Raw genomic sequence first — 27,054 nt, 5'->3', positions numbered from 1 at the left:
ATGCCAATTTCATGGTAATTAAGGGTACCTCACTTTGAAAGTAAACTACCATGGAAATCAACTGAAAATATTACGTTTTATGAGAACAGTAAAACAGAAAACTAACAACTATTAGTAAAACATATGACATTCTGTGAAGTATACGTCTCCATTACTGTATTTAAGAATATCCTTGTATACTGAGGCTTTTTTGGGTATTTTATCAATAAATTTAAATTACCAAAAAAAAAAAAAAAACCCCTGCAACAGTTCATTGGCAGAATGAATTTGACATTACATACAAAGTTGCACATTTTTAAACATAGAACTCTACAATATATCATTTGAATTAAAAATTTCTTCTTTTGCCTTTCTCAATAACAGTCATTCATTTACAATGAGGTTGTCACTAGTTTCTATAAGAAAAGAGTAATAGCAATAGTCTCTGTTAATGTGCTGAGAAATATAAAATGAGAAAAAGAAAAAGAAAACCGCTTAATTCTTTATCTTTTATCAGAGGAACTAAATTAGAAACAAATACCATTCAACTCTCAACCCTGAGGTCTTCAATAAGGCTAATGACTTCATTTCGCATTGTCATCTCCAAAGAAGCATCAACATGCTCTTCAACAGCTGAAAACCAATTGTCATCCTTGCCCTTGTATTTACTTGCAAAAGTGTTAGAAATCTCAAAAATTTTATCAAAATTTCTATCAAATGTCTCACATGAGTGTGGGACCCGCATGGAACCCACATGGTGTGGGTCCCACCCTCATATAAGAGATTTGGTAAAAATTTTGATAGTACTTTTGGGGTCTCTAACATTACTCATTACTTGTATGTCACTTACAGATTGCTCATGCAATGGCCATAACATAAAGGCCTTGTTTGATTGGGGGGACTATGGGGGGACTATCCACTATTTGGATTGTAATCCAAATAGTGCTCCTTATCCGCCGTTTGATTTTTTTTTAGTCCGCCGGACTCCATGTCCGGCCGGACTCCATGTCCCCCATATGGGGGACTATTGTGTCCTGGGGGGGTGGGACAGAAAGTGGGAGACTATCCACTGTTGGGATTAGATGCGAAAATGACCATTTTGACCCTCTACTATTTAATTATGTATTATATTTAATAACATTCAATAAAATTTAAATGTCTCCATTTAAAAATAAAATAATTTTATTTAACTTTTTATTGATGTTTTATTTATTTAATTTTTTAAAATAATTTTTTATAGATATTTTATTGATGTTTTATTTTAAAATTTTGTTTATAATTTATTTAATTTCATTATTTAAATTGTAATAGGTGTTTTATTTAAAATTTTAATTAAAAAAATAATATAAACAAATTCAGTGGTTATTTATTTATTTAATTGTGTAAAAAAATAAATTTATTTAATTGTGTAAATAAACAAACACAGTAAATTATTTAATTGTGTAAATAAACAAACACAGTAAAGTTTTGTATGTAAAAAAAAAATAATGATTTGTTATACAGTAATGATTTAAAACAAATTTTATTGATATTTTATTTATTTATTTATTTAATTTAAAAAAACAAATTTATTTAATTAAAAATAATTAAAATATTAAAGATATGTTTAATATTACTATTACTTAGTAAACAATTGAAAAAGGGCAAAATAGTCTTTTGTTTATTTATCCTATCCAGTCCGTCCAACCAAACGTTGGATTCACTGAAAATAGTCCTATCCAAACATCTAATCCCATGAAAAAACAAACACAGGATACATATTCAATCCGACAAAATAGTCCGGGGATTCACAGTCCCAGGACTCAAGTCCGATGGATTCTAATCCCCCCTTTTCCAGTCCGTCCAATCAAACACACCCAAAGTCCACAATCATATCCATTCATCTGCTGTAGTGTATGGCATTCTATAAATCACGGTTAACTAGAAAGGACTCCCACAGATTTGGCCGCTGCCCCCTTTTTTATTTTATTTTATTTTTTTACTTTTTGATAAATTCATCGAGGATGATGATGTCAATGAAGATGCTTCAGCATCAGAGCCCATAAAACCCTTGACAGCCTCATAGAGCTTCATGGCATGAAAATTATTTACTCCCTCCATGCTATCATGATGTGCAAATGTGTTTGTGTCCCTATTATACACCAATAGGCTCCAATGTGTCCCGCTCACTCACACCAAGATCATCATTATCGTCACAGTAAAAACTTCCAATTCCTTTCCGGACAATTTGAGAGGTTTGACAAAATCTTTGGCACTTTCAACATCTTGGCAATTCGCAAGCCAGAACGAAACTGAAGGCGGGGAAAGTCGGACATCTTGGGAAGTAAACAAGGAAGACTGATAAGTAAAGTAGAATCCAATGATTTGGTCATTGAGATAACAAGGTGTTAAATTCAATGTATAAAGAGAGAAATACAGAGAGAATAATGTATCTATTGATATTATATATGTTGTGTCTTTAACAATGTTAGAAGCTCCTTATATAGGAGAGGATTACAAACCTAAAAAGTGGCCGAAAGTAGCCGAACACTAACTTAAAGTAATGTATAATAAAGACAAGTACTAACCTACTAACATCATTACAAGCACTAATATACACTAATAGCCCCCCTCAAACTCAAGGAGGATAAAAATTAACCAACTTGAGTTTGGAGAGAGTAACAAAATAAAATAGGAAAATAAAATAGGATAGGAGACACTGTATGGTGGTGTCGAACCGTTGGTGAAGACACTGTATGGTCGTGTCAAACCGTCGTAGGAGCTAACCGGAATCAATGTCGGGACAGTTTACAGGGTCATGCAGGACCGTTGTAGCAGACACTGTGTGGTCGTGTCAGACCGTGGAAGCCCAAAAGATATATATATATATATATATATAGATATAGATATCGCACCCTCAAAAGTCGTGCCCAATCTATCAAAAGGCGTGCCATCAAAAGGCGTGCCCAACAGAAATCTTCAAGCGGCGAGCCATCAAAAGGGGCGCCAGACACGCGGCGATGCACGTGACCGACAGAGTGTCGTGTCGTCCTCTTCGTCATTGTCTATATAAACCAAAGCGAAGCCTGAGGCGTGGAAGCATAACAAACCAGTTGAAACCTCTTCGTTCTCTGAGAGCTTTTCTCTGAGAGCTGCAAACCCTGAAACACTCTGTAACATCTGAAACACTCAGCAACCCATAACATGGCCTCGTCTTCCCGTGGTCTGCTCACTCTCTTTCCAGACCTCAACGAGTCCACAAGAGAGGTAATTGGTGCGATTGCCCTTGAACCTCAACCAAGCGCCCCTGAGTTTGCTCCGTTGACCTTTCCTATGCGGTCTGTGGAGCAAATAATGGCAGCGCAATCAGATATTGAGGCCAATCAGTATACATTGAAGTCATGTGTGGAGACGATGATTGCAATCACAAACATGTCGCACCGGCTTCAGAGTAAGACAAATGAGGTGCAGCAGTTAAACGCCCAACTGGCTCTGCTCCAGCGCATGTATAAGGATGCGCGATCAGAGATATGTGTGCTAAAAGCGGAAAACAAGGAGCTGAAGCGGAAGGCCACCGTTATGTTCCGATTTGAAGGTCCGCCATATGCTGCAGTGGAGGAGCAGGGGGGAGGGAACGGGCTCGGCGGCGTGGGAAACACGGAGGCAACACCGTCAAGGGCCGTCCAGGACGGAGGCAAGAAGAAGAGAACGGCGGCAGAGTAGAGAAGGGATAAGGAAAAAAAAACCCGCCTGTGGGTGGGTGTTTGTGGGTTGGTGGGGTTGTGTTGGTTTTTTTTTTTTTTTTTTTTGTGTGTGTGTGTAAAATTGTGATCGGGTTTGATCCCGGCAAGAAGAAATGACAGTTTTTTTTTGTTTGTTTGTTTGTTGTAACTCGCTGGTGAGAACGCGATGGAAGTAGATGCCTGAGATGAATAAAACAAGGTTTGGTGTGCAAATCGATATGGTATGAATGAAATTTGAAAAAGATTAAAAATAATGTGAAAGAAAAATAAAGAAAGAAATAATAAGAATATATTTGAAATCAAAACGAAAGAGTGGGGAAATAAGGAAAGTGGTTCACGTGGTTTCGGGGCCCACGGTTTTGGTAAATCCAGGAACGGTGTTTGGAATATTTTTTTTTTTGTGGCAGAAGAAAAAAAAAATAATAATAAGATAATGGAAAAGGGATGATACTCACCAACTGAGTTGTATAATAATGAAAGATTGATAGAAAAAGAAAGATAGAAAAAATAAAATAAAATAAAATGAAGGCAGTGGGAACACGAACTGAGTGTTAAAATAATGAAATCTCGGGAGAGATGGGTTCTGAGTTTTTTTTTTTTTTTTTAATGGAAAAGAGAAGATAAAATAAAATAAATAAAATTGGGGAGAGTGGGAAGCATAATAATGAGTCTGAGCTCAACAAGGGGCAGTGGATAAGATATTGGGTCCATGGAGAGAAAGAGAGAGATTGTGGCTCCAGGTGTAGGCTTAGACCACGTTGCAGTGGAGGTCGGAGTTCCAGAAGAGTCAAGAAGAGTATGTGCCTTGAGATTTCATCGCCATCCGCTCCACTCCGTCGTCCACCTTGGTGGGATCTGTCAATGGCGCCGGAAGGCGATCTCAGATCTGAGAAACGAAATTGATCCACATCGCCATCCGCTCCACTCCGTCGTCCACCTCGTTGGGTAAACTGTTCTCTTGCAAGCAACACATTTGTCTTGAGTTCCAGTAAATAAGCTCGAAACTTTGTTGTTGGTATGACCCTGATATGCGAATCTGTCAACTCTAACAGTTTTTGGAGCCCCTTCAAAACTTTTGTCCAAACTGCCTGTCATCTTAAACAGTTGGTTGAAGTGAGGCTTACAATATAACACACCTTCAAAGGAGCAATAGTTACTCAGCTTGAGGGTGCCCTTGCAATGGTGGCATCTAAAGCAAGCCTTGTGGTAGACCTTGTTATCAGCTGTGAGCTGATCCACCAAGTATACTGTCTTCTCACATGCCTTACACTTCTGGGTTGTCCCTGCAAATGTTGCCATTTCTTTTCTAGATCTTTCAACACCCACAATTTCAAGTAATCAATGAACAAACCCAGAAAAATTCTTGATGATGGCAAAGACTGAACTCTCTCTCTGAAAGTTGCTCATATCCCGCACTGTTCAGTCATTTCTTTGCTTCGTCTACAGCGTAAAAAAGCCGTCTGAGCAGCGTTCAAGAAGGAGACTAGATCGGCGGTGAAGAGTGGAGTGGAGGTGACCAAGATGGAATTTGTTAGAAACTATGCTGGCTCATAGCGAAGCACCACGGTGACACGGCCGCCGCCGAAGAACAAGTCCAGGTATCGGCTGAGTAGGTGAGTTGTGAGTCTGTCCTCCTTTGTTATGTGTGTGTGTGAGTCTGTCATATAGACCACATAGACCAATATTAGTAATAGTGGTGTTTCTGATGAAGCCATTCCAAGTACTGAAATGGGAATAGACAGAGGATGGGCATGACCCCGGTGAGATTGTGATGCAGAACCACCAATTCATCTCCGTGTATCCTTCTGTGTGTTTTATCTCAAAATCAAGGGAGAGAGGATTTAGGCAGTGATGGGAAGGTATGTGTAGAAAATAAGCGGAATAGGTTGAGGTCCGGCGGGCGGCTAAGGTGAGGTTGCCGCCCGCCGGGGAAGCGAAAATACTAGGTTCTAAACCTGCTCTGATACCATGTTAAATTCAATGTATAAAGAGAGAAATACAGAGAGAATAATGTATCTATTGATATTATATATGTTGTGTCTTTAACAATGTTAGAAGCTCCTTATATAGGAGAGGATTACAAACCTGAATAGGAAAGTGGCCGAAAGTAGCCGAACACTAACTTAAAGTAATGTATAATAAAGACAAGTACTAACCTACTAACATCATTACAAGCACTAATATACACTAATACAAGGTCCTTCTAGGATTTCCAAATCTGTTCTTCTCAGTACAATGTCCTTGTAAGTTAGGACCTCCTCGTTAGAGACAAATCTGCAAACAACAATAAACAAAAGAGAATACAAGTTTAAGCATCCTCACAAGCCTATACAACATTCTTATTTTGTACCACATAAAATGTGCATTCACAGCAACAATAATCACTTCTAGTAATATACCATTTTGCAAAGACGGTCACTTTAAGTTGCATTTTGCAAAAGTTGAGCCACAACATAAAAAGTAGGCAAATACAAAGCTTCAGAATTTTAGCCATGCCGATATCAACAAATAGGAAATACAGTTGGCCAAAACTATGAGGTTCGACTTAATTTGGTGCCTTGGAACTCAATCCGACACCAAACTTGAAATAACATACCCAACAACAATATATTAAACATGACCCCATGATGGCTGGCAGTTATAAATATAACGAGGAACCCCTCCAAGACAGAAGCACTTTGCACAAACTCCTACAGTGTAAACCCTAATTATGTGCAACCACCAAAAGTCACAGGTATGAGGTAAGCTGATGTATTGGCAGTGGAAATTGAACATAATGTTAGGGAAAATCGATGTGATTCCCACAAGTAAATCAATCAATAGGAATAAAAACTAATGCGGAAAAATTAAATCAGAAGCAACACAAGAATTTTTACGTGGTTCCCTCAATGTAAGGTATGTCCACGGGATCAAAATCCGATTCCACTATCAACCAAAAAAAGTTCCAAACGATTACAAACGAGACACTAATGGTCTCACAAAACCACTCTTAGGTAAATTTTAAACAATCACAAATAAACAAGAGGAAAGACCTCACCAGACAGATGAACAAAAACCTTCTGAAACAGAGTTATAGAAGATCCAAAATAATGAACCAAATCAGCTTTGAATCAAAGATAGCAAAGCATTAACAAACCAAATCCAAAGCACTGACCAAGCACCAAATTAAAGATCAACACGCACGGTCACCGAGATGTATGAAAACCGTATGTCTCTATATAGCACTTTGGAACAATATATATATATATATATATATTGTTAAATCTTAGATTTGTTTTACCAAAATCCTAATTGTATCCAAATTGAATTGAGTCTCCACAAATATAATATATAAAAATATATTATACCTAAACCTAGTCAAATTAAAATTCTTTAACAAACCAATTGGGTCCCACAATCCAATAAGGAGGTATACCCAACAATTCTCCCCCTACCAACTTAGGTGGAGATATCAACCATACCCGCCAAAGTTCGACACTTCAAATGTTTGTCCCTCGACAAAGTCTTTGTTAACATATCTGAAACATTATCATCTGTGTGAACCTTTTCGAGTTACAACAACTTCAAATCTAACACATCACGAATCCAATGGTATCTCACATTAATGTGTTTCAATCTCGAATGAAAAGTAGAATTTTTACTTAAGTGAATAGCACTTTGACTATCATAATAAAGCACATACTTTCTTGCTTTAAACCCAACTCTTGCAAAAATTTATTCAACCATAACTCTTCTTTGCAAGCTTCCGTAATGGCAATAAATTCAGTTTCGGTAGTTGAGAGAGCAACACATTTTTATAATTTAGATTGCCATGCCACAGCTCCCCCTGCAAAAGTCATAAAATACCCCGAAGTAGATTTTCTAGAATCAACATCACCGGTCATGTCAGAATCTGTGAACCCATCAAGCATCGGCTTACCATCCCCAAAACACAAACACACCTTTGAAGTCCCTCGAAGATACCTTAGAATCCATTTTACCGCTGCCCAATGTTCTTTACCCGGATTAAAGAGAAAACGACTCACCACACTAACTGCATGAGCAATATCCGGCCTTGTACAAACCATAGCGTATATCAAAGAACCAACTGCTGAAGCATAAGGAACTTTCAGCATCTCTTCCTTGTCTTTCTCACTTATAGGACATTGATTCGAACTAAGCTTGAAGTGACCCGCAAGTGGACAACCAACCGGCTTCGCTTTATCCATATTGAATCTCTCAAGAACTTTCTCGATGTAGCTTTCTTGAGACAACCAAATCAGTCCCTTTTTGCGATCACGAACAATTTTCATACCAAGAATTTGCTTTGCCGGTCCCAAATCTTTCATAACAAAAGATTTACTCAATTCTAACTTCAACTTGTTAATCATGGTAGAATCATGACCCACAATTAACATGTCATCAACATAAAGCAAAAGAATAATAAATTTACCATCCGAAAATTTTTTCACAAACATACAATGGTCCGAAGTGATTTTAGAAAAACCATTATTCATCATGAAAGAGTCAAATTTTTTGTACCATTGCCGCGGGGCTTGCTTGAGGCCATACCAACTTTTCTTCAATCTGCAAACAAATTTCTCTTTCCCTTTTTCTACAAAACCTTCCGGTTGCTCCATGTAAATTTCTTCTTCAAGATCACCATGAAGAAATGCGGTTTTCACATCAAGTTGCTCAACTTCAAGGTTCATACTTGCAGCCATGCCAAGTACAACCCGAATAGAAGACATCTTCACAACCGGCGAGAAAATCTCGTCAAAATCAATACCTTTCTTTTGCCCAAAACCTTTCACAACAAGTCGTGCTTTGTACCTCAGATTCTTGCCATCATTATTCAATTTGAAGACCCACTTATTTTTCAAAATTTTCCTCCCCTTAGGCAACTTCACTAAATCATAAGTGTGATTTTCATGCAAGGAATTCATCTCCTCTTCCATGGCCTTTTTCCAATCACCTTTCTTTGCATGCTCAATTGCTTCTTGGTAGCTCTCCGGCTCCCCTTGATTGGAAATCAACACAAATTCATTGGGAAGATACTTTCTTGAAGGTTGTCGGTCCCTTGTAGATTTTCTTAACTCAAGTTGTGGTGACGGTTCTTGAGTTGGATGCTCTTCCTCAATTTCTGGCTCAACTTCATTAGGATTAGCATCATCCTCCACTTCTTCAATAGGTGGCTGCACATCTCCCCCATTTTCATCATCAACTAAAGATGAAGGAGATGGATCCATGTCAATGAGATCACTAGTTTTTTGCTCCGGTTGATCGCCTTTGCCAAAGTCTTCAATTGTTTGGTCTTCAAGAAACACAACATCACGGCTTCGAATGACTTTCTTGTCGACCGGATCCCACAATCTATACCCAAATTCATCACGCCCATAGCCAAGAAAAATACATTGTCTTGACTTTCTATCAAGCTTGGACCTCTCATTTTTTGGAATGTGAACAAAAGCTCGGCAATCAAACACTCTCAAGTGCTCATAAGACACATCTTTATTGGTCCAAACTCTTTCTAGAACATCACCATTCAAAGGATAGGAAGGTGACAAATTGATCACGTCAACCGCTGTCTTCATTGCCTCACCTCAAAAGGATCTTGGCAATTTAGCTTGTGAAAGCAAACACCTTGTTCTTTCCACAATGGTGTGGTTCATCCTCTCGGCAACGCCATCTTGTTGAAGAGTTTTCTTAACTGTCTTTTGGTGCCGAATACCTTGGCTGCGACAATACTCATCAAATGGCCCAATGTATTAACCACCATTGTCTGATCGGATGCACTTCAATTTCTGCCATGTTTCTTTTTCAACCATGGCCTAAAAATGCTTAAATACTTCTAGAACTTGATCTTTAGTTTTTAGTAGAAAAGCCCAAACTTTTCTTGAATAATCATCAATGAAAGTAACAAAATAAAGTGCACCACTAGGTGTTCTAACTTTTAAAGGACCACAAACATCTGAATGAATCAACTCCAAAACATTTTCTTTTCTAGAAGCAACATTTTTATGAAAAGAAACTCTATGTTGTTTATCCGCCAAACATTGAACACAAGTTTTAAGATGTGTACCTTTCAAACCAGGTAGAAGCTCTTTCTTGAACAAAATTTGCAGCCCCTTTTCACTCATGTGGCCAAGCCGCTTATGCCATAATTCGGTAGAAGTATCATCTTCAAATGTATTGACAATACCTTTACAAATTTTTCCTTGCATCGAATAAAGTGTATGAGTCTTCTTGCACTTAGCTACCACCAAAGAACCCTTTGTGAGCTTCCATATTCCATCACCAAATTTGTTGTTGAAGCCTTCATTATCTAGCTTCCCAGTAGAGATCAAATTAAGGCGAATGTCAGGAACATGCCTTACATCTTTAAGTAACAACTTGCAGCCCAAATTTGTTTCCAAGCAAACATCACTCATGCCGATAATCTTGGACAAACCTTCATTACCCATTCGAACAAAACCATAATCTCCTGTAATGTAGGTAGTGAAGAAATCAACTTGAGAAGTCATATGAAAAGAAGCACCAGAATCAATCACCCAATTGCTCTCTTGGCCCACAAAATTGATACAATCATCTTCACAAATGACCATGAGATCACCATTGGTAGTAACTGCCGTTGTGTCTTCTTGCTTCTTGTCTATACTTTTGTCACGCCTTTTCTCCTTATTCTTGAGCTTTCGGCATTCTCGCTTCATGTGCCATTTCTCATGGCAATAATAGCACTCAACGTGTTTCTTTGAAAAAGAACCATCTTTCAATTTGTCATGGCTTTGATCACGACCATGAGGAGTCTTACTCCTCCCCCTTGTTTTGCTTCGGCCTCTCATAACGAATGCTTCCGAATGAGAGGAACCTGCTGATTTTCTTCTAGTTTCTTCATTCAACAGGCTACTAGTGACTTGCCCCATTGTGACAACTCCATCGGGCGCCGAATTACTGACGGTCACAACCAAAGTCTCCTAACTTTCGGGCAAAAAACTAAGTAGAATCAAAGCCTGCAACTCATCATCAAAAACAATTTTCATAGAAGCAAGTTAGTTAACAATACTCTTTATTTCATTCAGATATTTCGGAATAGGGCTGCCTTCTTTATATTTTAAATTAACCAACTTACGAAACAGAAAAGCTTTATTTGTGGCTGATTTCCTATCATAAAGACCCTCTAATTTTTTCCATAAATCATGTGCTGAAGTTTCAGTAGCAACATGATGAAACACACTGTCATCAATCCATTGACGGATAACACCAACGGCTTTTCGATTAAGCCTATTCTATTCATCATCTTTCATACCCTCGGGTTTGCCACTATCACCCTCAATGGGTCCATACAAATCTTTACAAAATAATAGGTCCTCCATTTTAGTTTTCCAAGTTACCCAATTGCTTCCATTAAAGCTAGACATACGACCCACATTCCCCTCCATTGATTTACACAAATAAATAAATCCAAATAGACCGTAAGCTCTGATACCAGTTGTTAGGGAAAATCAATGCGATTCCCACAAGTAAATCAATCAATGGGAATAAAAACTAATGCGGAAAAATTAAATCAAAAGCAACACAAGAATTTTTACGTGGTTCCCTCAATGTAAGGTACGTCCACGGGATCGAAATCTGATTCCACTATCAACCAAAAAAAGTTCCAAACGATTACAAACGAGACACTAATGATCTCACAAAATCACCCTTAGGTGAATTCTAAATAATCACAAATAAACACGAGGAAAGATCTCACCAGACAAATGAACAAAAACCTTTTGAAACAGAGTTGTAGAAGATCCAAAATAATTAACCAAATCAGCTTTGAATCAAAGATAGCAAAGCATCAACAAACCAAATCCAAAGCACTGACCAAGCACCAAATTGAAGATCAGCACGCATGGTCACCGAGATGTATGAAAACCGTATGTCTCTATATAGCACTTTGGAACAATATATATATATATATATATATATATATATATATATATATATATATATATTGTTAAATCTTAGATTTGTTTTACCCAAATCCTAATTGTATCCAAATTGAATTGAGTCTCCACAAATATAATATATAAAAATATATTATACCTAAACTAAGTCAAATTAAAATTCTTTAACAAACCAATTGGGTCCCACACTCCAATAAGGAGGTATACCCAACACATAAGATCTCCAGGTTTATGGTTTGTTGTCCCGGTGATTAATATGAAGGTTTAGAAGATTGATTGGTTATTTTGAAAAATGCTTGGGAGCACTAATTAGTGCTCCCACTAATTAGGTGGCAGTGGGTCCCGCCATTAATGATGTGATGTTTTGGTCTTGGAGTTGTATTTTTTTTTTTTTTTTACTTTTTTAATGCATTAGTGCTATTAGTGGTGATATTTTTAGTGGGATGAATCATTATTGGGTTATTTTTTCAACACCAGTACATCTCCCTTCCATACTCTACACCACCTTGAATGGATCACATTTCCTGACGGCTGGAGGCCATTTTGTCATATCAATCAAGGTTCGGTTTTTAGATACTTCCGTATAGTTTTTCTATGGATTTAGGAGAAGACAAACTTTTTTCCACAAATCAAATATGTAGAAAAAGAAAAAATTGAAGATGAAACTTGTATGATTTTGTTTTTACTTGTGATTTATATGATTTCGCTTGACTTTATATGCTAGTTGCATAGATTCAACTATTCCAGCAGAGGCAGTGTTTGTCTAGGAAGTGAAGAAGCTACAGGCAAAGCAGTTCATAGATGATGTGTTTTCATCACCCAGGGGAATAAATAGAAAAACTTCGAAAAAATTATGGAGCATTAAGTAGAATGACATGTTGTGAAGACTAAAACCACAACAACAAAAAAGAAAAAAAAAAGAGCTTTTCTGTTTTGTTTGGTTCATTTGCAGCCACAAATAGTTTAGTTTAGGTCATTCAAAAAACCAATAGGAATGAAAATTTTGATGGAATAATCATTCCAATCCACTCAATTTGAGTGAACCAAACACTACCTTAGAGCATTGAAGAGTGGTTTTGAATGGTTTTGGTTAACAAGGTCAGTGAGAAAGTTTGGGATAAAGATGTTTTCAATCAATGTGTTACAATAAACAAACACATCAACCAATTCTGAACCCTTCCAAATCTGATTAACAGGAAGGTTTGCACTTTCTCTTTTGCAGATTGTATATATATCTATAATCATAAAGATTTAATCAAACATGCTTTTCTGTTTTGTTTGGTTCATCTGCAGCCACAAATAGTTTAGTTTAGGTCATTCAAAAAACCAATAAGAATGAAAATTTTGATGAAATAACCATTCCAATCCACTCAATTTGAGTGAACCAAACACTACCTTAGAGCATTGAAGAGTGGTTTTGAATGGTTTTGGTTAACAAGGTCAGTGAGAAAGTTTGGGATAAAGATGTTTTCAATCAATGTGTTACAATAAACAAACACATCAACCAATTCTGAACATCAACCAATTCTGAACCCTTCCAAATCTGATTAACAGGAAGGTTTGTACTTTCTCTTTTGCAGATTGTATATATATCTATAATCATAAAGATTTAATCAAACATGCAGTGACAAAACAACAAAACCCCCATTTGAAATTAACAAGAAACCCTAAGACCATCACCAACCACCCTTCACCAATTTTTCCATCTAATCTGATTCTAAATTTGAGTAAAAACATGATTTGATATGAACTACTTTCATTAATTCGAATTATTTTATTGTAAAGTTCATTGAATAGATAATTTATGGAAGAAATTTAGTCAATTAGGCATTTGTAACTTATAATAAGATCACATTTATGTTTACAAAAGATAAATAGTTAGCATAATTTTGATAATTTTTAAAAAATAATTATAATTTGAACGTGGGATTACGCATGCCCGAATAACCTAATTTTTTATATGGATGACATACGCAATGAACCCTATAATATGAATAGTTCAGATCATTAAAATAGAATCGAGATGAATCTTGAATAGGGCATCAAAGCACAGTGCTGTCACAACACCCTCCCCATGTCCAACTAACGCCATGTAACTGTTTTAATGGGTAACTGTTAAATCTAATTAATTCTTACACAGTGTGTGTAGGACATATATACACTAAGGGTGTGTCCATTTCATGAGAATACTGTTAAATTTGTAAAATAAAAATTTTAATTTTGAATTAAAAATATATATAATGCATGTTGCTCAAGTGATAATGGTGTTATTTATTAGTTTATTAGACTTAAAGACTTAGGTTTAACTCTTGTTCACTTCACTATATAATTTTTTTTTTTTCACCTGATAAAAGGAGAAAGCAAATTTCAGGATATCACTAAGTGAGTTATTTACTTTAGGCAGTGGCTTTGGTCCAGTCCAAGATCAGACTGGACCGTGTTGTTGGGCCTATGGGGGCCCACCACGGGTCCCGTTTTGATAATCCGAACCGTTCAATGTGTAGAACTCGTCGAGTACTATATGCTTGTAAAAAATCACGTTGATCGGATATCGATAGCTATGTGAACCAAACAGTTTTTTATCAACCGTTAATTTTTTCACCGCCTTTTTTTTATACAAAACTGATTTGATCATATAGGTATTGATATCCGATCAACGTGATTTTTTATAGATATGTAGTACTCGACGAGTTCTACACATTGAACGGTTCAGATTATCAAAACGAGCCCAACAAATGACCCCATGAACCGAACTGGACGGGTTCAGTCTTGATCTCAACTTGAAACAAGCTGGACTCTTTACTTTATATAGAGTATAAATAAACATTCACATGGTAAATTGAGAAAGTAGACTTAAAGACACCACCAAATGAATTATTTACTTTATATATAATTAGTGATTTGGTACACGTGATACGTGTGTAATTTAAATAAGAAAAAAAAAATATATATATATAATTAGTGTACTTTCAACTATCATCATGTTCAAATCTCGATCCTATTATTCTTTTTTTTAAAAAGGAAAATGTCTCGTAACTCAAATTTTGTGGCTCAAAAGTGGCTCAAATGGTCAAAACGACGTCGTTTTGGCCATTTTTATGTTGTTCTGTACTCAAAACGACGTCGTTTTGGCCATTTGAACCACTTTTGAGCCACAAAATTTGAACTACGTAGCATTGTCGTTTAAAAAAAGCAAAGTGGACACTTGGCATACGGCAAGGGATGTTAACCTTATATGTAGTATAAAAAATAGATATGGATAGATAGATTTATATATATTTGCTTAAGTGTTAATTATGAATGAATCCATAAACCAAATCATAATGATGCGAACTTGATTAGCCACTGTTGGGGGCAAAAAAGACTAGACGTGGCGTGAAGCAGCAACAACAATCAATCAACATATATATGTAAAGATCAAGAAAGAAATGGCCATGATTTAATCACATGCTTTGACTTAAAGTTTTATTCTTCCATTTTCTTTTGCATCAACGGCCCATTTATTTTTTTGGCTTCCTTGCCGGAGTTATAATTTAGGAAAAAATTAGTTAGAAGTATGAGATTAGCTTCAAGAATTATTTTGATAGTAAACACATGATTAATGAAATTATTGGGTCAGAATGACACATTATTGTTTGAACATTTTTTTTTTCTTCATTTTTACCATACTTCCATTAGATCGTTGTAACTCAGTTGTTAGAAAATTCACCGACACTAGAAGCTGCTATTGATAGTAGTGATATAGACAGAGATATGCAAATTAGAAAGGTAGATAAGTGATAAATGAACAAATATAGAGATAGATAAGTGGATAATAGATAGATAGGTAGAAATAATATAATATTTAAAATTATTGTTCTTTTGTCCTTAAAAGAATAGAGTTTGGGGTTATTATTCCAAGATTTTTTAAATTAAACTTATGACCTGAGTTCTCTATAATTTATTGGTTAAAGTATATTTTAAAAAAATTAATGCAATATATTCTTTTTCTTTTTTGTTTTTTACATTTTAATTGACTTCTTAGAGCTGCTAAAACAAATATTTTGTTGGAAAATTTAATTTGTTAAATGAACTAAGATTTATTTATCAAAAATGCTAGATTTTAAAAATTCTACCAAAATTTTTATCAAATATTTTACATAGGTGTGGAACCTATACAATGTCCCATACTTATGTGAAACATTTAATAAAAATTTTGATAAAATTTTTAAGGCGTCTAGCATTACTCTTTATTTATTGTTTTTAGCAAAACAAACATTTTTAGTACGGAATGTCATCTTTGGTCAACTTATAGTACAATTATTTAATAATTTTGAAATGTTGACTCAGAGTCCGGATCCCCTCCTTGATTCTCCTCCTTCATTTCTTCTGTGCAATGGTTGAGAGTAGCTGTTGCACATCCAACGGTTATAAAAAAAAGAAAAATGCTTGGGACCTCTAATTAGAGGTACCACTAGTGATGTGGCAGTGGGTATCAGTGCTGTGTCTTGGTTTTTTTTTTTTTTTTTTTTTTTTTTTTTTTTTTTTTTACCTTTTCCACCTCATTAGAGGTGTGTTTAGAGCCTCTAAATTAGAGGTCTCTAGCATTGCCTTAAAAAAAAAAAAAAATTATGAAATTGAAATCAGCCAATTTCCCGCCCAAAAGCTATACAGCTTATACAGGCTATACAGCAACCAGCTATACACTCTCACTCAGCCTCATACTCACCCACTTCTCTTCCACCGAACCCACCCTCACCGGCAACCCAATCCCATCAGCGACCTACAGTCGACAGTTACCCACTCCCGACTGTTAATGTACACTAAACCTAACCCACTAACCTAACCCACTACATCCACCCCACTAAACCTAACACACTTACCATCTCCACTACCACCCACCACCTCCACTACCATCCACTACCACCACTCACTTACCTCACACCTCTCCTATATAATAGCTTGTAACATACAAATCAATATATACAACAATCTTGTAATATACAAAATCAATCAATTAATAATACATCTATTTCTTACATGGTATCAGAGCAAGGTTGAGAATCTGGTATTTTCGCTTCACCGGCGGGCGGCAGCCTCACCTTGGCCGCCCGCCGGACCTCTCATCCCTTCTCTCTCTCTCTTTCTATCACATGGAGGACGAACAGATTACCTCTCCTTCCTTGAAAAAAAAAAAAAAAAAGCAGCTCAGGCACACCCTATGCCTCTCCTGCTGCTTCCGCGCCCACGGCTCTTCTCCAAAACCAGATTTCCTTGATTGTCCGGAGTGAGAAGTGGCAGATTACGTCTGTGGAAAGTGGCAGATTTGTAGGGCTACATTGGCAGCCTTGTTGATCCAGATTAATGGCTCTAAAACCAAATCCATGTCTCCAAAACCAGTTCACTCAGGACGAGCTTCAAAGCTTGCAATCTTATCGTAGTTCATGATGATGAGGACAAAGAATGATCTTCAACACACCACCTGCTACTGTTACTCTTTCACAGCCAACTAGCCCGAACCAAATCATCGGCTCCGGACGCCAAAGTCCCGTTCCCGCTCGAGCACGCCTTTGAGGACTCCGACTTCTCCGCCGCCGGCATCTTCGCCGCCCCCACCGTCACCTCCACTCCCCCCGTCGTCCGCAAATGGCTCCTAACCACTCTCTGCCATCGCCGCCGCATCCTCCACCATCTCGTCGTTGGCCTCGGCGTTCACTGGCTCCCAGGCTACCGAACCAGTCCCGCAGCCCCTCTCCAACTCTGCGTCGGACGCCGTTGCCTCCTCTTCCAGCTCCTTCACTCCCAGACTCCACCCACCTTCGCCGAGATTTGCAGAGGAGGCCACACCCTTCGCTTCACAATCCTCGGCTTCCACCGCACTCCCACAGAGCCCTATATGTGATTCATACACACACCTATTTTAATAAAAAAAAAAAAAAAGAAAAAAGAAAAAAAAGAGGCCATCTATCCACACCACATCCCAGCCTCATTATTAAGCACCCCACTTCACCTTTATTTCTTTTATTTTAAAACAAACAAACAACAAAAAAGGGGCTCTTTATCTCTCCCACTCGGCAGACCTGCACATGGGCACACACTCCACTCTCCCACCACCTCCAATTCCACTCAACTTTCTTTATTTTATTTTATTTTATTTTTATTTATTTTCTTTAAAAACACCAAAAAAAAAAAAAAAAAATCAAAACAAAACAAAAAAAAAAAATATTCATATATATATATATATATATATTCTGATTACTTTTCACACATCTTTCTTTCTCTTTCTTTCTTTTTTATTTCTCTTTCATTTTATTTTTCATCTTTTTTTTTTCATTATTATTTCTTTGCACGAACAAAAAAAAACAAAAAAAAAAAAAAAAAACAAACAAAAACAGCGAGGAAGAAGACGAACTGCACACCATCTTATTTTATTCATGTCGAGGAAGATTACTTTTCACACATCATTTTACACCACCACCACAAAAAAAAAAAAAAAAAAAAAAAAAAAAAAACAAGAAAACAGGCAGAAGACGAACTGCATTCATACCCACTACACTCTTTTATTCACGTGGGGGTTCACCCCGATCCACATTTTACAAAAAAAAAAAAAAACAAAAAAAAAAAAAAACAAAAAAAAAACAAAAACACCCACAGTAGAATTTTTCTTCTCTACTCTGCCGCCGGTCTTTTCTTCTTGCCTCCGTCCTGGCCGGCCCTTGCCGGTGTTGCCTCCTTGTTTCCCACTCCACTGGGCACGATCACTCCACCCTGCTCCTCCACTGCAACATATGGCGGCCCTCCAAATCGGAACATCACGGTGGCCTTCCGCTTCAGCTCCTTGTTTTCTGCCCTTAGCACGCTTATCTCTGCTCGCGCATCCTTATACATGCGTTGGAGCAGAGCCAGCTGGGAGTTTAAATGCTGCACCTCATTTGTCCTACTCTGCAGCCGGTTCGACAAGTTTGTGACCGCCGTCATGCTTTCCACACATGCCTTCAGAGTATACTGATTGGCCTCCACATCCGACTGCACAGCCATTTTTTGCTCCACCGACTGCATCGGAAAGTTCAACGGAGCAAACCCAGTGGTGTTTGGTTGAGGTTCACGGGACACCGCACCTGCTATCTCTCTTGTGGACTCGTTGAGGTCGGGAAAGAGAGTAAGTAGACCACGGGAAGACGAAGCCATTTTTTCTGGGCAACAGAGTGTTATAGAGAGTGTTACAGAGTATCTTCTCAGCAAAACCTTCTCAGCAAAACGAAGAGTTTTTCAGAGGATTTTCGCCAATTGTTTGTCTTCGCCTCTGCCTCAGTTCTGTCTTGGTTAAATAGCCGAGGCAGCCACGCGCATCGCGCGCCTCTTCTCGCCGACAAACTGGCACGCCTTTTCATGGCACGCCTTTTGATGCATTCGGGCCCGCCTTTTGATGGCACGCCTTTTAAGGGTGCGGGCACATCTTTTGAGGGCTAGATATCTACATCCATGTATATTTTTTGGGCAGCCTATATACACACTCATACAGTGTCTTCTACACCAGTCAGCTTTATCAATCCCTTTGTTTCAACCTCAAATAGGTTTCTATCTTCACACCTATTTGAGTTTGAGGGGGGGTTATACACAGTATCATGTTCAAGCCACCTCATGGCGCACTCCCTAAGTCGCCCCCTTGGTGCACCACCACAATCTTCTACAACGGTCCGACATGACCCCATAAACTGTCCCGACATTGATTCCGGTCAGCTTCTACAACGGTCCGACATGACCCCATAAACTGTCCCGACATTGATTCCGGTCAGCTTCTACATCGGTCCAACATGACCCCGTAAACTGTCTTCTACATCGGTCCGACATGACCCCGTAAACTGTCCTGCTACATCGGTCCGACATGACCCCGTAAACTGTCTTCTACAACGGTCCGACATGACCCCATAAACTGTCCTGCTACAACGGTCCGACATGACCACGTAAACTGTCTTCTACATCGGTCTGACACGACCACACAGTGTCTGCTACAACGGTCCGACATGACCCCATAAACTGTCTGCTACATCGGTCTGACACGACCATACCGTGTCTCCTATCCTGTTTTATTTATCAGTTTATTTTTCTTTTTTGTTACTCTCTTCAAACTCAAGTTGGTTAGTTCCTATCCTCCTTGAGTTTGAGGGGGGCTGTTAATGTACACTAAACCTAACCCACTAACCTAACCCACTACATCCACCCCACTAAACCTAACACACTTACCATCTCCACTACCACCCACCACCTCCACTACCATCCACTACCACCACTCACTTACCTCACACCTCTCCTATATAATAGCTTGTAACATACAAATCAATATATACAACAATCTTGTAATATACAAAATCAATCAATTAATAATACATCTATTTCTTACACCGACGACGACTGATCGAGGTGTGTGCTTCGCAAACTATAGCCCTCACGCTCTTCTCCTCCACCTGACCGAACCCTCATTCTCTTTGCCCTCACATCGCGAACCCATTGCTCCGTTGTGAGCAAACCAGTCCGACATCAATCATCCACAGGTTAGTCTTCATTTTTAAAACTGAAATTTGTCTCTGCAATTTTTTTTTTTTTTTTTTTTTTTTTTGTCTTGAAGCTTTGTAAAGACATTCCTTTTTTTTTTATTTTATTTATCCATGTAATGACTTTATTTTTTGTTAGATTTTGCAAATCTGCTAATGGTGTGTGTGTTTATGATTTAATTCATTGAGGCTTCCTCTGTTGAAAACTGAAAATAAATAAATAAATAAAATTTACAGACATTTTCCACAGGTTAGTCTTTCATTTTTTAAATTGAAATTTGTCTCTGCATTTTTTTTTTCTTGAAGCTTTGTAAAGACAATTCTTTTTTTTAATTTATCCATGTTGCTGAAATGTTTTTTTTTACAGACATTCCCTCTGTTGCTGAAATGTAGCTCAAAGTGCTATCCCTCTGTTGCTGAAATGTTGCTCAAAGTGCTGTTCCTTTGTTGCTGAAATGTTGCTTTCCCTCTGTTGCTGAAATGTTGTTTTTTTTTTTTATGTTGTTGAAATTGTTGTAAACATGTATGAAGTTGATTTTGTTCTTGTTTTGTGTGTGAACATGTATGAGGTTGAATTTGGTGTGAATAGATTAATGTTGGAGGTTGAAACTTGCTATGAAATTGAATAGATTATGATGGAGGTTGAAATTGAAATTTTGGTGTGAATATATTAATGTTGATGTGAATTTGGTGTGAAACCATCCCTGTGAATTTGGCACATTTCACTTATAAGATTTTGGTGCACACTGTCAATCCACAATATACATTGTCCATAAAAGTCCACTACTATAAAAAATAATCAATAATGCTTGAGACCGCTAAAAGTGGTGCTCTAAAAGTACCACTAGTGATGTGGCAGTAGACGGGGCTCACTGTTTGTGTCTTGTTTTTTTTTTTTTTTTCCTATTTAAAATGCTTGCCAACTCATTAGTGGTGTTTTAGAGCACCACTTTTAATAGGATGTATTATTACCGAAAAATAATATACAGCTAGGTTCATTAAAAAACAAAAAAGATTTTGGTGCACTTCGTGACTTCTGATGCACCCTTCCATTCAAAAAATAAGATCTGAGATAGATATGCAAATGCATATCTTGAGATAGATATGCTGTTTAGGTTCATGTTAAGCAATGCATCAGTTGCATTCATTCCAAATCAAACACTGTCATAAAATGTGCTGAAATTAGGCTGAAATGTGTGTGTTATGGCTTGTATTTATACTGAAAATGTTCCACATTTTGTTTACTGTTGTTGTGCCAAAGGTTGTTGTTCATGTTCCTGAAAAAGTTGCTGAAATTGTTAATGTAAATGGCTTGTTGCTGAAATTTAGTGTGCGTTGAAATGTTAGTGTGTGTTGAAATTTTGTTGCTGAAATTGATAATGTGTGGAGAAAGGGATTAATAATGTTAATCCTATCTAATCTAGTTTGTTCCAATAAACATGGCCTTAATACATACACATTTTAAATTCTAAATATTTTTCTTACTTTATTTTTCATAGGTAATTTTGCTATTTGGAAATTTATCCTATGGAAATCATTGCTTTGGATTATGATTTATGACACACATTTCATAGTCTTTGAACATTGTAAATTAGTCTTTGAATCTTTCAGAGATAAACACACATTTCATATTATTTTATGATCCCAATCAAGATTTTGAAAGCTAAGAAAATAAAATCAAGAGAAAGGGAATTTTATTCTTAACAATTTGCAATTTCACAGCGCTATATGGGCACTAAAATACTTAACAATTAAATAATCTAAACCACATTGTGCACAAAGAATTCAAAAACCTTATTACTCATCTGTTTGTATATAAAAGTTAATGGTTTGATTTTCCTCATTCATACAATTGTATAAAGATTCAGAATTCGCTCTATTTTTAGCAACAAAAGAATCTCAAATGACATATGTACATATGTCATCATAATAGCCTTACATAATGCAATGGATTCACATGTTTCAATGGCCTGTTTAGCACTCTGAGCAACAGGTAAACTAACATTTCTTTGAGGGATTTTTCTATGATACATGAAGGTGGTTTTCATGTATCATACATAAATAATTTTGGACCATTAGATCTAAAAGTAAACTAAATCTAACCATTGATTGATAATAATAAAACCAGGTTAAGAAATCTAGGTAGTTTCGTAAAAAATAAGGTAATTTTTAATGGTTTTGAAACCAAAAAGTGATTTTTAACTTACCACAATAACTAAGTATACTTACTATTTGATGTGATTATACTTACTATTATTAATAACTATACTTACCATTCAATTATTGATAAAATACACTTAACCTGCTATTCAGGTAACAGGTAAACTTAAAAAATTAAGTTATAATAAATTTTCAAAATCTCTAAAATAAATATAAAATTTATAAAATAGAATTTAAGAAAAAAATAAACAAAATAAATTTGAATTCTAAACATTTTATTATAATTTTTACATTTTATGAAATATGATATTTTATTTATTTATCTACTTAATAGCAATAAATGAAACCTAATTTCCTTTTCATTTATCACACTTGAAAATAATAAATGCAATTAATAAGAAATATAAGTAATAAAATATAGAAAAAATTATAATTTATTTGAGGGTTCCATGAACAAAATTTTATGTTTATTTTTAAATTTTTTGAATATTTGAAGATTTAAAAATAAGATTGTTGTTGATTTGGAACTCCTTAGGTAAGAATCTATGTCTCTATCGTCTCTATCTCTTTTTTTACATTAACTTTCCATGATATTTTGAATTTATAAATTTTAATATTCTGTTGGAACAACATTTCACCTAGTTAAAAGAAAAATTATGAGATTTAAGTAGTAAAAAAAAAAAAATCAAGTTTGATGAAATAGTAAGTGCAATCTTAAGTTTAATTTAAATAATTAATTAATCAAGTCTACTAAAATAGTAAGTAGAGTCCCATTGAGTAGTAAGTATTGTTTAAATGATGAGTCAAGTTTGATAAAGTAGTAAGTAGAGTCTAATTGAGTAGTAAGTGTTATTTAAGTGATGAGTCAAGTTTAATAAAATAGTAAGTAGAGTCTCATTGAGTAGTAAGTGTTATTTAAATGAGTAGTAAGTCAAGTCTGATAAAATAATAAGTAGAGTCTCACTGAGTAGTAAATGTGGTTTAAATGAGTGGTAAGTAAGTCTGATAAAATAGTAAGTATGGTTTAAATGAGTGTTTTTCAATTTATTACAACAACAAAACACATTTACTACTTGATATAATTGTAATTATTCCACATAACTACACTTACCATTCAAACATTAATAAAATGCACCTAACCTCTAAAATAAATATAAAATTTATAAACTAGAATGTAAACAAAAAAATATATATATATACAAAATAAATATGAAATTTATAAATTTTATTATAATTTTTTACATTTTATGGAATATGATTTTTTTTTATTTATGTACTTAATGGCAATGAATGGCAATAAATGAAACCTAGTATCTTTTTCATCTACCACAATAAATGCAATTAATGAGAAATATGATTAGCAAAATATAGAAAAATTTCAAATTCATTTGAGGATTCCATAAACAAAATTCGATGTTCATTTCTAACATTTTCGAAGATTTTAAGATAAAATTGTTGTTGATTTGGAACTCCTTAGGTAAGTCTCTCTCTTTTTACTTTCACTTCATTATATTTTGAATTTATAAATTTTTATGTTTTGTTGGAACAACATTTCACCTAATTAAAAGAAAAATTATGAGATTCAAGTAGTAAGGGGAAAAAAAAAATCAAGTTTGATGAAATAGTAAATGTAGTCTTAAGTTTAGTTTAAATGATTGATAAGTCAAGGATGTTCATTTCTAAAACTTTTGGAGATTTTAAGATAAAATTGTTATTGATTTGGAACTTCTTAGGTAAGTTTCTCTCTTTTACTTTCACTTCCATTATATTTTGAATTTATAAATTTTTATGTTTTGTTGGAATAGTATTTCAGTTAGTTAAAAGAAAAATTTCGAGATTCAAGTGGTAAGAAAAAAAAAATCAAGTTTGATGAAATAGTAAATGTAGTCTTAAATTTAGTTTAAATGATTGATAAGTCAAGTCTAATAAAGCAGTAAGTAGAGTCTCATTGAGTAAGTATTGTTTAAATGAGTGATAAGTCAAGTTTGATAAAGTAGTAAGTATAATCTTATTGAGTAGTAAGTGTGGCTTAAATGAGTAGTAAATCAAGTCTGATAAAGTAGTAAGGATAGTCTCATTGAGTAGTAAGTGTAATTCAAGTGAGTGGTAAGTCAAGTCTGATAAAGTAGTAAGTATGGTTTAAATGAGTTGTAAGCCAAATATTGAGTAGTAGGTATGGTTTAAATAAGTGGTAAGTCAAGTCTGATAAAATAGTAAGTACAGTCTCATTGACTAGTAAGTGTGGTTTAAATGGCTGATAAGTCAAGTTTGATAAAGTAGTAAGTAGAGTCTCATTGAGTAGTAAGTGTAATTCTGATAGAGTAGTAAGTGTGGTTTAAATGAGTTAAATCTGATAAAATAATAAGTAAAGTCTTATTAAGTAGTAAGTGTTGTTTAAATGACTGATAAGTCAAGTTTGATAAAGTAGTAAGTAGAGTCTCATTGAATAGTAAATGTGATTCAAATGAGCGGTAAGTCAAGTCTAATAAAGTAGTAAGTATGGTTTAAATGAGTGGTGAGTGAAGTCTGATGAAATAGTAAGTACAGTCTCATTGACTAGTAAGTGTGGTTTAAATGGATGATAAATCAAGTTTGATAAAGTAGTAAGTAGAGTCCCATTGAGTAGTAAGTGTAATTCTGATAGAGTAGTAAGTACAGTCTCATTGACTAGTAAGTGTGGTTTAAATGGATGATAAGTCAAGTTTAATAAAGTAGTAAGTAGAGTCTCATTGAGTAGTAAGTGTACTTCTGATAAAGTAGTAAGTACAGTCTCATTGAGTAGTAAGTAGGGTTTAAATGAGTTTAATTATCATTCAAAAACACAACACTTGCCATTCATTCTCATTCTACTAGCAACTCTTTGTGACTCAACTTACCACTTACCATCTATTTTACCACCTAGTATTTTACTTATCATTTTCTACTTGCTTTTTCTTAATTAATTTGTTTATGCTTATTGCAGATGGAAGACAACACTGAGCAAAACAAGAATAACATTATATATGAACTAGTTGATGATGACGGTAATGATGGTGAGTATAATATTCATAACGAAGATAATATCGTCAATTCTAATAATATTCCAACCGAAAGAGATATTAAGCGTCTAGATGAATTAACTGAAAAGGATGTGTTTGAAATGACATTTGATTCAGAAGAAAACGGAGAAAGATTTTACAATTCGTATGCTAAGGTAAAAGGCTTTAGTATTCGAAGGGATCAATTGTATAAGGACAAGAATAATATGGTTATATCAAGGAGTTGGGTATGCTCAAAAGAAGGATATAGACAATCCAAATACCTTGAGGTTGAAGAACGTAAAAGAGAACCAAAACAATTAACTAGAGTTGGTTGTCGCGCTTGTTTTCGTATCAAATACAATCGGAGTACTTCCAAATATGAAGTGAATGAATTTTTCAAGGAGCACAATCATTCCATGATAGGGCCTCTTGGTGTTCAATTTCTTCGCTCACACCGGAATGTTACGAGTGCCGACAAGGCACAAGGCAATGCAATGCATCATATTGGTATGAGGACAAGTCACATTATGGACTTTGCTGCACAACAAGCAGGTGGTTATGAGAATGTTGGGTTCATACAGAAGGACATGTACAACCATTTTGGGACTGAGCGTAGAGTGCAAGTTGTCGATGGTGACGCAGAAGGTGCTTTGGCTTACTTATGTGGTAAAGAAGAGCAAGATCCAATGTTTTATTATAAATATGATGTAGATGAAGAAAATCGATTAAATAATTTGTTTTGGACTGATGGTGGATCTCGAACAGATTATCTGTATTTTGGTGATGTGTTGATGTTTGATACTACGTATCGGACAAATGCGTACAACAAACCTTTTGTGATACTACAAGGTGTGAGCAACCACTTTCAAACGACTGTTTTTGGGTGTGCACTGTTAGCTTCTGAGACAGTAGAGACATACATATGGGTGTTAGAGAAATTTCTTGATGCGATGGATCACAAGATGCCTCTGTCCGTAATCACTGACGGGGATAAGGCCATGTGTAGAGCAATCAAAACAGTTATGCCTACTGCTAGACATCGATTATGTAAATGGCATCTTAAAATAAATGCTCTTTCCAATATCCACATAGAGGGATTTCTTCATAGCTTTGAAAAATGCATGTCAATGCAATGTACACAAGAAATGTTTGAATTAGAGTGGAAGAACCTTGTAGACAAGTATGGCCTTCATAATAACAAGTGGATTGCAGATGTATATTGCAAGCGTACTCTATGGGCTGAAGCATACCTCCATGGACATTTCTTTGCTGGTGCAAAAAGCACGCAACGTTGTGAGAGTATGAATGCATTTTTGAATCGATTCCTAAAGGTGCGCCTAAGGCTCTTTGAATTTGTAAGGGCATATGATAGAGCACTTGCAAGACTTCGCCATAACGAAGCTAAGGCACAATCCGAAACTAAGAATACCACTCCTATTCTTTCTACAGGTATGAAAAGGATTGAAAGACATGCTGCTGATATATTTACTCGTGCCATATTTTTCAAATTTCGCGAACAAATAAAATCCGAGCAAGTGTTATTTATGTCAGGAAAAACTGATATAGAAGATATTCACGTATACTATTTGTCTATGTATACACATCCGGAATCCACATGGAATGTACAATATCGACCAAGTGATCATGCCATGAAATGTTCTTGTTTGTATTTTGAATCATGTGGAATTCCATGTTCCCATATGGTATCAATCAT

General features: G+C 35.8%; 1 protein-coding gene, 1 long non-coding RNA gene and 1 pseudogene across 2 annotated transcripts; 2 read left to right on the top strand and 1 right to left on the bottom strand.

The window, feature by feature from the left end:
* Nucleotides 1-363: 363 nt before the first annotated feature.
* On the bottom strand, nucleotides 364-17,209 carry LOC145797619 (NEDD8-specific protease 1-like; annotated as a pseudogene).
* Nucleotides 17,210-20,010: 2,801 nt separating this feature from the next.
* On the top strand, nucleotides 20,011-20,814 carry LOC114321720 (uncharacterized). Its single transcript, XR_003650396.2, has 2 exons — nucleotides 20,011-20,160; nucleotides 20,528-20,814. It is a non-coding gene; the product is annotated as an uncharacterized LOC114321720 (long non-coding RNA).
* A 571-nt stretch (nucleotides 20,815-21,385) lies between these two features.
* LOC145797618 (protein FAR1-RELATED SEQUENCE 5-like) lies at nucleotides 21,386-26,795 on the top strand. Its single transcript, XM_082885000.1, has 3 exons — nucleotides 21,386-21,463; nucleotides 25,283-26,671; nucleotides 26,790-26,795. The coding sequence occupies exons 1-3, from the start codon at nucleotides 21,386-21,388 to the stop codon at nucleotides 26,793-26,795; spliced, it is 1,473 nt and encodes a 490-aa protein (XP_082741126.1).
* Nucleotides 26,796-27,054: the final 259 nt, after the last annotated feature.

Source organism: Camellia sinensis, chromosome 8 (assembly GCF_055761805.1).
Source record: "Camellia sinensis isolate YWXY chromosome 8, ASM5576180v1, whole genome shotgun sequence".
NCBI classification, from domain to species: domain Eukaryota; kingdom Viridiplantae; phylum Streptophyta; class Magnoliopsida; order Ericales; family Theaceae; genus Camellia; species Camellia sinensis.
This window is presented reverse-complemented; position numbering and strand designations above follow the sequence as displayed.

Excerpts from the sequence above, each read along its gene's own strand:
- LOC145797618 (XM_082885000.1), top strand. The coding sequence starts at position 21,386 with ATGTTCCACATTTTGTTTACTGTTGTTGTGCCAAAGGTTGTTGTTCAT. Across the intron at positions 21,464-25,282 it reads AAGTTGCTGAAATTGTTAAT|ATGGAAGACAACACTGAGCA; the intron begins GTAAATGGCTTG and ends TGCTTATTGCAG.